The sequence below is a fragment of the Vidua macroura genome, chromosome 11, assembly GCF_024509145.1.
Source record: "Vidua macroura isolate BioBank_ID:100142 chromosome 11, ASM2450914v1, whole genome shotgun sequence".
In the NCBI taxonomy this organism is placed as follows: Eukaryota; Metazoa; Chordata; class Aves; order Passeriformes; family Viduidae; genus Vidua; species Vidua macroura.
In genome coordinates this window covers 12272233-12285030 of record NC_071581.1, presented here as the reverse complement: position 1 = coordinate 12285030, position 12798 = coordinate 12272233, and the positions used below count along the sequence as shown (strand labels likewise).

The 12798-nt window shown below is 38.1% G+C and overlaps 1 protein-coding gene across 7 annotated transcripts in view; it reads right to left on the bottom strand.

The window, feature by feature from the left end:
- FTO (FTO alpha-ketoglutarate dependent dioxygenase) overlaps window positions 1-12798 on the bottom strand; it is a 221981-nt gene that overhangs the window by 153812 nt on the left and 55371 nt on the right. For all 7 annotated transcript variants that reach the window (XM_053987132.1, XM_053987138.1, XM_053987136.1 and 4 more), the window contains 3 exons: window positions 11008-11087; window positions 10542-10685; window positions 4520-4639 (listed from right to left, as the gene is read on the bottom strand). In XM_053987132.1, coding sequence (XP_053843107.1) covers window positions 4520-4639; window positions 10542-10685; window positions 11008-11087 — 344 coding nt within the window. The remainder of the gene's footprint in view (window positions 1-4519; window positions 4640-10541; window positions 10686-11007; window positions 11088-12798) is intronic.

Sequence of the window (12798 nt, the reverse complement as noted above, 5' to 3'; positions counted from 1 at the left end):
CCAAAAAAAAAAGAAAAAAAAAAAAGAAAAAAAAGTCTCCAGGATCAAGTTTTGTTGTTGTTGTTTAAGATAAAAGATACATTTCCAGAAACAACTGACTTCCAGTGTACATAAAATATAATCTGCCAAAAATACATTTATTTAAAGTCTCTGGCCTAAACAGATAAGGAGAGCCCCAAAAGACAATAAACATGGGTAAAATTTGGGTTTTCGAGCTGCCATGTTGCTCCTGAATTTCACAGCTCATTAGGCAAATCCGATCACCCATCGCCACATGGCCCTCCAATAAAGTGTGACACTGCAATATCTGAGCACCACGGGAAAACCAGAAGAGAAATTAAAATAATACCTCAGAGTTCCTGGAATTTTGGCTGACAAGGTCAAACCAATTCAAGTGTCAGTTAAGTTGCTATGCAATTTCTGAAAGAAGCTAAACAACCAACCAGCCTGTTTGTGATCCCATTATCTATTTTTTTAAAATAATTGGTTAGTTGTTTAAAGTGCCAAAGTCTACAAAAGCTAGGAGAATTCCTTGTAAAAGCATATTTTTTTCTTAGAGCTTTTCATGGTTATCCGGGAACTGAAATGCTCTTGATTTAAATACATATTTAAACCCTTGCTTTAATTTGGGAGAAAAAAAAATGGCTCTGGGCTGAGATTTTGTAGCTCAAGTTTCAGTGTAGACTCAATTCTAACTATCAGGCTGTAAGCCCTTGACAATAGTGGCTTATAGCTAAAACTATAACATACTTCATATATAGCAATAGGAGCAAATAATGAAACAGACCTCAAAAAGGAAAGAAAAATAATTTTACAATGAAATAGCCTTGCTCTCTGATTTCAAGTCAGTTGTGTAAACTGATAAAAAACCTGTTAATAAGAATAACAGTAATAATGAGTCTAAAGACAGTTTTTTAAAAGTTTTACAAATCAAGATGAAAGTCATGCAGAAACATACCAGCCTGCATGAAATGCCACTTTGATAATTCTGCTTCCACCAAGTGTGCACACTTCTGCTTTTGCACTACTACAAATTAAAAGGTGTGCTGCATTTCATTATCATCAGCTGTTTTAAGACGCCAGAAAATGAAACAAATGGTGTAACAACTACTTGTGTTTCAGTTATCCCATTAAGAAATTACTTCCTCAAGATCTATGTTTCATTCCTTTAAGTAGTCCCTTCACTGTAGGCAGTGAAGCAGTTGTGCTGTTAAATGCAACTCCAAGTCACTCACAATTTTCTCTACATTTCAGTTCCATGCTTTCTTTCATCCTGCTAAATTCCTGCATAAATAGGTGGGATTAAATGGAGCCTAGCCTACCAAACATAATTATATATGTTGTGATTTTATACTGCAATGAAATTGATACATTTTAATAATGCCAGTCTTGGCTCTTTCCCACTAAAGTCAATAAAGGTTATTAAGGCCAACTGCCATATAAATACATTGCTACATTGCTAAATGGACTGTCAAAGCAGGAAATACAGTTCACACCATATAGCACTGTAAGGCCCTTTTTTGTTTCTTAAGGAACACTAGATATGTTTTAAAAAGCCTTCAAAAATTCAACATGCAAGTGTAGCCATATATGTTTACTTTTCAGTCCACAAATAAAAATCATTTCATTGATTTACATTTTACTTTTCTCATGTGAATCAACCTAAAACAAACTAACAAAAAAAAAAGACTGTTGGACTTCTGCAGCTCTTACAGTTTTGGTGTGATGGTTACAGATTTTCATAGCTAAAATAAATGTCAGATTGCAAGGTTTGCATGATATCAGACCCTGAGAGACAAATTGTCTCTCCACTGAATCTCAGAACAGCTACAGCAAGACTTGCTCACATCACATGAGATTTCAGCTTTTCAGACTTCTCTTTACCCAGAAAGCAAAGCCTGTACGGTCTTTTTTCAAATGGTAACTCTCCCTTTGAATTCTGCAAGCATTTATCCTGATGTTGCAGGCGATAACGTGTTAATCTTGGATGACTTTTAAAAAAAAACCCTCCAACATATGAATAGCCTTCATATTTTCAAGGGAGGGGGAGAAAAAAAGGAAGATTGGTTAAACTGCTTCAGATTTAATGGCTCATAAATTCATGAGGTAATATTGTGGGAAATGTGATGTTTTATCAGAATGTCATTCAAATGAAAGGTTTAACATTTACATCACAAGACTGAGCTCTAAGTAAAACTATCCTCAGGGAAAGAAATGCCAGGAATAAACATTATGATAAAATTGTGTGCTTGCTATAATGCACAAAAATATTTAATAAAGCCCACAGGTTTGAAGACAGTGGGCTAAACTTCCTGTAATATCACTCTGCCGTGACAGAAGAGTAATTACAATTAGCAGAATCAGAGATAATTTTTGAAACTTTCTTTTCTACTTTATAGCTGCTTTATTAAACAAGGAGGAAAGTGGAAAATGAACCACAGAAGGTCCTGAGACTGACTTTTGTATCACTCTAAACACATGTATAAAAAAGCTACGTCAACAGTTGCTCATCTCACACACAAAGGAAAAATACATGCTTAAATGTTTTTTCTTTTAAGAAATAATTCCTTTTAAGCATCAAAATCCTTCCGAAACAAGACAAATATTCTAAGACATTTTACTTTAAGCATTTTATCTTACTCTCTCTCTCTTTTTACTTTTTTAAGAATCATCCAGCTAAAGTTACAAACTTGGAGGGAAAAAAAAGAAAAAACAAAAAACAAAAACACCCATCGACTGCAGACTACTGGGTACCTTCAAAAATACCCTTTTGATTTAACTTAGCTGCGGAAGCTGAGCACGCACCAAACACGGCACTTTTTACGTTAAATTGCTGTTGAATTGGTTAACCCGCAGGAGGGGGGATGGCGGCGCGGGGCAACCGCGGCTCAACACTGCCCCCTGCCGGCGCCCCGCCGGCGCCGCAGCTCAAACCGCCCCAGCGGCAAGGCCCGAGCGCAGCGAGCGCCGGGTTCTCTTAGAGACTCGACAAAACAGACATTCCCAATTAACGTTCTCCTCTGTCTCCTCCAATAGCTGAAATTAATTGTGATTAATATGTTATAAGTCATAAAACATTAAAGCCATCCTTAAAATATAAATTAGAAGCAGCTTCTGTCTTGGCCCAAGCTTCGGTTTGCTGATAAATATCATCCCGAGGCCTGTTGAAAGGAGATACACTGACGCCACCATGTTTCTAATTAGAGACACATGGCAATGTCACACCAATTGCAGAAAACCTAACCCTTGAGAGTTCCAGAGTTTGCTGTTTTTCCATGTTTTCAACACACAATGGATATAAAATATCAAACATTCTTGTCTATACCTCATCTAAGCCTGTGTTAGTAAGAGAATAAGTTGTCATTTGAAAGAAAAACAAACCAAAAGATTTTTTTTAAATTATAAGGGTCGTTGAAGAATGTGAGCACATAAGAACACCAAAAAAAAAAAAAAAGGGAAAAAATACCCCAAACACATAAGCAAGTTATATTTTCTCTCCTTTTGTAGGAAAATTCAGTGTTCACTGATTTCTTGTGGCAACTGATTCCACAACTGAAATGTCCACTTTTCCAGGCGTGTTTTCCGAGTCTGAACCAGCCACTGCTGGGGCAGCTGAGTCACAGCATTTCCTGTCAGATTCAAGGTTCTTGTTGCACCTCAAACACAGCCCTGACACAAATGGTACCCAGCATCCTCAGCTACAGCACAAACTCTTCCAACCAGTACAGGCAAGTTGAGGCTAATTTATGCTGTGGCCAGCAGAAATGACCGAGAAGCAGCTTCTGATGCAGCTGGATGGAGAGGAGGACAATGGGTTTGCCAGCACAGCCCCTTCTGAGTGCAAACACAGAAACAGGCACGCTGGCAACTGCTCTGAAACTCTGACAGCACAGGCTCTCACCTGAGGCTCTACATGGACAGCAGCAGCAACAGGATAACAGTGATCGGCACTGGATCCCTTTTCAAGAAACGCACAATGTACTTTGAAGTACCCAGAAATCATTATTACATTCATTCTTGAAATAATCCCCTCTTGCAGGTTCTGGCTTTGGTTTAAGTGTGCGGGTGGACCACAGACAGTTGCACTTCCAGATCACCAATTTTGTTCTCAGCTTTCCTCAGACACGTGCACCACTGTTGTCATGAGCAGAGGTGTCTGTCAGGGTGCTGTACACAAAAGTTGACAATGCACAGTATTTGTGTGGTGTAATATTTGGCTGTCATCTTGTGAGGCTCTAAAAGGCTCATAGGAAGCTTTTATGAGGCTTTCAAACTTTAAAAACAAGCAAAGTCAAGAACTAACTAAAATCCTGGGGTTTTGGATCTGATTTTGCTCACATTTTTTCTGGCTACTGGGGGATAAAAGTAAGAGGAGACAGTGAAAGGCTGACATTGATTCTGCTTCTCATATGTTCTGAATAAAGTCTAAAATCTATTATGACAGTACAATTAAAAACATAATTGTGAGTGCTCTCAAAATTAGGCCCTAGAGGCTTTAGACTTTAAAACTAGTACTTACCATAATCTCCAGTTTTCTCCAAAATTCTTCCAATTTAGCCATAGGCTTAAGCCACCAATCAGTGCACTTCAAATACCTCTTGCCTTGGAACCAAAACTGCCTAAGCCACTCAAATTCAACCTGCAAGATAAAAACATATGGCATCATAAACATCCACGGTCCTTATCCGGGGCAGGAATGGGGTAATGCAAGAATCCAGCTGTACCTGAACAGTCCCATAGAAAAGGAGACAGTTACCAAAGTTGGTCATTTCTAAACACACCCTCACTGTTTATTTCTAAATATACCCAGCTGTTTATTTCTATTCCACATCCATTTGTGACCTGAGCTACTCTCTTCAAACCCAGAGAGGTGCAAAACTCAACTCTTTTTTTTCCCTGTTTCTTACATGGTGTACATGTATAACAAACATTAAAAATTCCAGCCAAATATGCACCAACTCTGGCTTATTGTGATTAACACTGTGGGTTTCAAATTGTTTCAGTTACAGAAGATGGAAAAAAGCTTGCAGTAATAACATTGCTAGAATGCAGCCCAGTAGCTTTGGAATGAGAGGGTGGCACACAAGGAATCACAGCCTCTCATCCTTCACCAGACAGCTCCGTTAGCAAAGATGCTGCTTTTCTTTAAGAGTAATCCATAGTTCTGGTCTTTAGAATTCCAGATTTATCTTTGTTGTGGTAGTTATGTTTCACACTGAGTTCAAAGCTGCTTTAATCATTATTTGTACCACAAAGATTTGTTTATCCTTGCTCAGCTCTGAAGATGCAAAGACAACCTACCAAGGTGATAGAATAAAGAAAACTGCCCAAAGCTGTCACCTAACACTCCCTTTCCTGCAAGAGAAAACTGAACAGCTACAGAAATCTGAAAGTGGTCCAGTTAACATTAACTAAAGGTTTGGTCCATACATTAAAGATTACAATAAAAAAAATACTTTTCAGTGTATAGAAAGAATATTAAAGAAATTTTTTTTTCGTAAAATATAACATGATTAGTTGGCAGACACAGATCTTAAAATGTCTTAAAAAAATCTTAAAAAAATCCTGACTGCTAGCCAGTGACTTTTTAGCACAGAAGTTTGATGACATCCTTCCCAAAAAAAAAAAAAAAAAAAAAAAAAAAAAGCTGAAGGAAATTTTGCTTCCTCTATAATATTAAAGAGGCATGAAGGGCCCAGTTATGGTTTGGTAGAAAAAAAAAAAAAACAAAAACAGTATATGCAGTTTTGGGAAAGCCAAGCATATCATTCTTCAATTAGAATTTTAATAACTGTTTTTTTTTCTCTCTTCACTACTTTTTGAGTTTTTTGGCCTCTACCATGTGCTGTCTGGCAAACGGGTTGCATGAAATTAATCACAAGGCCATTAATCAATGAAAAAAAACCATTTTTATTAAAATCAATGTTAAAATATGACTCATCATAGATCTATTGCAGTCAATCTGATTTTTACCTAGTCATATTGATTTGTTGCAATAATCTATGTAATTTCACTCTAATTGCAGTCTGGCATATTGGCTAAAATTTAAATGTATCTTGATCCCATACAAAATATATATAATTTGACACAAAAGAGTCGTCTTTTAGGTCTAAGACATAAAGTAGAGCAACAAGCTAGTTCATTTTCTGCAGGATTAGCTGGTCTCATCAGAGGTCAGTGTGTACCTAATTGCAACAAGAGGCTGTTAAATGATGTGGACTGCCATCTCACACAGCTATCAAACTCTGCTCTGCATTCATCTCACAGCATCTCTGTGTAGCTCCAACCTGGGTTAATAAATTGGGGGTTTGGGGGGAAAATGTTTCACCCTCCAAGCTGGCCACTAAACTACTTGACAAGTGTCTGCTCTGAACTGTGACCTCTGAACAGATAACTGTTGATTTTGAGAAACAAAATTATCTTGATGATGCAAGGGTGACATGATTTTTCTTCTGTAATAACTGTTCTCTGTAGCAGGAACTCACTCCTCTTGGCTTGTCTCCTTCCATGCACAGGAGAACCTGTACCAGTAACAAAACCTCAACATTAAATACTGGAGAGACAAAAAAAGCTCATTTCTAGCCCTACTGGAATGGAAGTTAGAGAACATTCATCTTCTGAGACAAAACTCTCAGGTTAACAGCTCTTGCTAAGGATTTTTAATTTGGAGACTCCTATGCATGAGAAATAACTTTAGTTATCATTAGAAAGTATTTTACATGACTGAAGAGGACACAGCTTAAACATATTTACATATAAAATATATAGGCTAAGTGTCTCAGGAATATTTTTCATCTTCTAATTGATTTTCACTTATGACTTACATCTGTGCAAGTAAGTTCAGAATCAGGCCTCATGTCTAATCTCAACATATTTTCAAGTTGTCCTTTAAGCAATGATTAAAGGCCAATTTTAGGTTATTGTCAATACTGGGTAGTAAAAGGCCAGCAGTATCATTTGACGTTTTGTGAGGCAATGCTCCTCAGTCAATTATTTAAAAATACTGGTTATTCAATGCCACACTTGTAGGTGATCTGTATTTTCTCTCTGCCATGCTAGTAGCCACCAACCATGCTCACTGCAATGTGCTAAAACACACTAACCTTCCTTTGGCTGCCTGCACCTCTCCCCTTCTCACCCATGACCTCAGTGTCTGACACCACATCCCTTCAACTCAGCTAGCCCAGGTTTCTACTCCTCATGCATTCTCCAAGCTCAATTTATCTTCTTCTGCCATAAAAACAGATTTGCTGTAGACAAAAGTGACTGTACCTCGCAAGCAACAGGGCAACCAATTCAGTCTCTAGTTTTAATCATGGTAATCAGGATTTGATTATCACAGCTGAGCAAACACCCTGATGTGAGCAAACCCCTACCTTTCAAACTTGAGTTCTTAGTTTGAAACCTGACATATTTTCAACACAATCCCATGACACTAAGAAGACTTTCTCTGGTGTTTTACTACACTGAGGACATCTGAATATTTGTTTGGTGCTGGCAAATACAGAAGCCTTGAAAGTACCTCACACCAACATGGAACTATTAGCAGATTTTGCATTAGTCAGAGCAAGAAAATTTTTCTTTGAAATGTGAAGAACAGGCTGGTGAAGATCTTTTCTGCAGATTTATTTTCATATGTATGAGCATTTACATGATCTGTCCAGCAGTATTTAGTCTGTGGTTTTCCCCAGGTGCCCTGTAGCTCTGTTTGGGATGTACTCAGCAGCTGTATATGTTTAGGAAAGCCAAGCAGGAGGGAAGGTAGGAGGAGGAGCAAGAGGCTCCCATTCAGAGAATTGTGCAAGATCATTTCTTTTGGGATAAGTTATTCCTGACCAAACAACAATCTGACTGTGACTGTGTGTGAGCTGTCAGGCTATTGTACTCCACAGCTGCCAGGGAACTGCATCTGTTCACCCTCCTACACTCCTGCCACTAAAGTATCTGTGCAGACTGCAAGGCCATGAGCTACACAGACAAACTGCACGTGAACACCCTTAATTAAGGTTATCTTCACTTACAACTACAAAGTACACACTGGGAGCGAAGTGACTCACACATCTAACACACTGCACATACCTTGCAATTACTCAGATATTTCTTTGAAGGCTGTTTTAGTGAGGGAGACCATGACAACAAAGCTAGGTTTAAAGAAATATTAAGCTTCCACCTGGCTGCCCACTAGAGATGCCAAAATCCTCATCAGGTTAGCATCTTACTTTTTCAATAGGAATACTTCTGTCAAGACATCCAAGACAGGGCACCGAAAAATGAACTCTGGGAAATCTAACATCAAGTAAGGACACTCCCCAGATACTCTTTTAAGAGGTTTCTCTGCCCACCAAAAAACTGGAAAAAAATGAAGTCTCCACCTATGCTTCAGATCCTCAGTTCAAACACACTTTATCAGCACAGCAAGTCAATTTTCCTGCCCAGGAGTACAAAAGTGAAGGCACAGAACCATTCCTCATTCTTTCAGACCCACTCTTAGGCTTTTTCCCTCGAGCAGACACAGATAATTCATCCAGGCCTCATTTGGCAGAGCAGTTAATTTCAGCACAGACTGTGAATCTGCTAAACTAGTAGATATTAGTTTGGTACTGTGAAGGTTCTGTTCTGGGTAATGTTCTCTGATGATTGCTTTGGAGGTAGCAGCAAGGGGGTAAAAAGAATGAACCCGTAGCATTTCAGGAAGATAAAGAACCAAGAAGAATGTCTGCAACTAGTTATAAGAGTTAAAACTGAAGAACTTCAGTTATGAAAATATTTAAAAATAAAACACAATGATATCATCACCTCTAGACACTATCTCATTTCAAGCTCATGATCTCTGGTTCAGAAGAAGATTAAAAAAAATTGCAAGGAGCTTTACGAATAGCACAGAAAGCTGTATATCAGAAATACACAGGCAAAACTGGGAAACTGGGAAACTGGTTCTCCATTAATCCATTAATCCTGTGGAGATTTGGATTTTAGCGCTATTTTGATTTTACATTAAAAACTGTTAACAAACTAAGAGTGTGAAATGAAAAGCTCATTTTCATCAGTAAGCAGTTTGATTCTTTTAAGAAACAAAACAGTCTCTTGTTCTTCCATCTGTCTGATAAAGTTTGAACCTAAAACATGTATTAATGCCTGAAAAGACAAAGATTTATCATACAAGAAGGTAGGAAGCTTTTATATGCAAGAAAAATTGTGCTAGCTTCACAGGTCTTTATATTTTCAGCTCAGTGATGTTTGAAAAAACAAATAGGCATTTACCATAGAGATAAGCCTCTAGAAATTTTGTCTACTTGTGCAGCAATAAATGAAATTTAAATAGCACTCTAATAGCAAGTGAAGATTTGACCTTGGGATAAAAAATTAAGGAAAAAAAGAAGAAAAGAATAGTAAAATAGGTGGATGGGTAGTCTCTTTTCAAATTAAATATAGATCCAGGGTGTCTACTAAGTCCACAATAAGTACAAGTTAAACAAGGATTGCTGTTACAGTATATCCCATATGTATAACAGGAAACATCCCTGTATGTCACATTGCAAAATTATTCAGGTGACTGCAAACACCAGGGGCTACTCTCTCACCTGATGTAAACAGCACATGGCTTTGATGTTAAAGGACCCGTGCAAATTTATACCAGCTGTGCCTGTGGCCCTTGCTGTGCAAACCACATATGCGTGTAGTTTTATGGACTGAGCCTGATTAATGTTTTGTAAACCCCTGCATGCATCAGACTTCTTTAAATTGCCCCAGGAGCTGTTTTGGTAAAAGTCAAGGGTGCAAATCTTTTGCCAACACTATGCTGCATCTTACCAGCTGTAAACACAATACAGATAAAAAGGTGTTCTACAAAGTTTTAGTAGCACTACGCAATATTGTATTTCTCAGTAGACAGAAATTTAAACATTTTACACAAATTCTAGTTTGAGTGCAAATGACCTTTGTACAGCTTCTAATTTATCTTAGTAGAAATACAGCACAGCTCCAAGCAAGAAAGCACTTCCAGCTTCAGTGGAATCCTGTCAAAGTGCATTAATACACTTGCATCTTTTGTAGCACTAAATGACATGCTTAAATATGTTCCTCACAATTATCTCCACTGTATTTCCTTCAGAACGTACTTCAGAGCCCACACTCACAATTGTGCCACCTATGGCATTATGCAAAAACCTGGTTCAACAAAAGCCAGGGAGGAATAACTGAAAAAGTCTACCTGCTCCTTTCCCTCTAATCCCTTCTCTCTCTTCCCTTCTGTTAGAGAAGTGCTAGAGTAGTCTGTTTGACCACCACACTGTCAGTTCTGGCGTAGTATTTTGTGAAACTTCTATCACTTTACCAGCAGAGGGATCTTAAGAAGGAAAAATGAACACTTCCATGATAATCCCAATTACTGTACCCAAGTAAAAAAGTCATAAAAGCCACGTTGCAAACTCATACAAAGCAATGCCTTCTAAGCAGCTGAACACACTTAATTGCCATTAACTCCATGAGGAGACTGCACTGCTCAGACCTGGCTGAAGTATTTTCAGTGTAGATCACCTCACCTCATTATGTATTTCTTCTACTTGTTTCACCACTGCAGCTTCCAGTGATTTCAAAGACAAAGCCATTGAATCAGAATCAGTCTGTAAATTCTGGAGTGCCAGTTCACACTGCCCAAGTATGTATTCCAATGTTCCTCTTGAAGACTATAAAGATACAAGAAAAACTTACATATAGCCACTTAAGAAAATTTGTATTTCTCAACTACATTTCATCAGCAATCCATGAGGTGTGGTGCAGCACATTCACAATTCACATCTGATAAGCCTAGCTGGGAGTTAAGGCCAACCACCAATACAGAACCAAGTGTACCTCAATCAAAAATAAACAACAGCAGTTAATTAAAAGAGTTTGAGTCATAAGCATAACATGAACCACAATTCTGATAAGCCACCACAGTGCTGCATACATGGCACCAGGATATTGGCTTTACAAGGGACCAAACAGTGAAATGTTTTTGGTACTTACATCTGCCACCCTGTGAGTTGAGCTGAACCGAGGTGATAAACCAGCCAGAACACAGTGCTGGTGTGTCATATTGAGATCATCTAGGGACAGATTAGAAAACCTTAAGTACAGGGGAAAAATATACTTAATAAAAGTTAATCTGGTTAAATATGAATTAAAAGCACTACTTTTCTTGCTTTAATGCTTAGAGAATTCAGTCACATAGCTCCAATGTTTTGCAGACCACAATAATTATTTACTATTCCAGAGTCAGAGATATTTCTACTTACACTAGCTTTCTCCTATACAGTTTAGAAGTGGCATTTTCCCACCTCTCATAGGGAAAGTCAACTAAACAAATTAATTCCTCCAAAACTGAGGAGACTACTAAGTATAGAGTACTGAGGAGACTAAAGAAACTACTCAGAAGTTACAATCTCTTTTCCCAAAATCACTAAAAAATGCTGAAAAAATGCTACAAAAAAAAAGAATTTATGAAAAAACTATTTCCTATAGACACATATGAGGATAAATTGCACAGTACCCAGTCTTGCAAGGGCCATAGAACATTATAATCTCTGGACATCACAATATTTAAATACCACAATCACTTTCAAGAAGAATTGTGTCAGAAAACAAACCTAAACACTTCCACTACCCCTTTCAGTGCCCATTCTTTGTGGCTGTATGTAGCAAACATAGAATTAGACTTAATACATTTTGATTTGCATCTTTATTCAAACCCTTGGCATAACTTTCATTGTATAGCTGCACCTTGGAATTGCTTCCAACTGTCTCTAATCCTTTGTGAATCCCAGAAAGAAGCCTGTAATTTTAATTTAAGAGTTTACAAAAAATCTAAAACTCTAATTGTACAAAAATAGTTGAAGCTTCATTGATTGAATCTTTCAAAGCATATTAAAAAATACATTTTAGATCATAAAAGATTGTGGCAAAGATTTGCTTTATTTTTCTCCTGAATATATATTAACTGACAAGAAAAATCACTCTTTGTTAAATTGGCCGTTGTCCATCTGGCATTAAAAGCTTTTATTCAGATACAGAACACTACACCCAGAATGCTGTTTTGGTTTTAGAGCCAAACCAAAGCTGTATCATTCCTTGGTCACCCATGTTGGAAGTACCACAGTGTTCTTGTGGGGTTCAGTAAAAACAACCCTTAAGGAGTCAGCCTCAGTTTTACATGACTAAGCACTGACCCATGAGGTCTGCAACACCAAAACAGAGTCTCCAGTAGAGAATGCAGGCTCTTATTCTCTACATGGGACTCCCCTGTCAATAAAACTTCTCAGTGATTTTCCTGTTATTTACAGATAGCAGATACATTTTGGAACCTGGATGTTGCATACTCAGTTTTTAGTTGTGGAGGCAAGTTCACAGGGTACATCTGTCTCTCCCTGCACTGTAGTGACATCTGGGGTTTTCTGCCTCTTGTTTTCGCAAAATACATCCCTCCAGCACAGAACCTCCGCTCAGTCCTCTCCTCACCTTCAAACTACTGCCAGCTCCTCCCCTTTCTCTCTGATCCTGTTCTCCGTTTTCTCCTGCTCCTGCTCTGTCCCCTCTGGGCTTTCTTCTGACAGATGAATTACCTGGGCTCCACCAGCAGCACTGAAAGCCTTGTGCTTACACAGCCTTTGTCAAAATAACAGACTAATGGATTTGTCTGTGTACAAACACTGAAATAACACACAGGCACTTAATTCTCATTCTACTACTGAACTATCAGTGAGCTGAGGAGTCAAAGCACTTCAAGAGGAACAGTGTGACACCCATGTCACTGCAGACTAT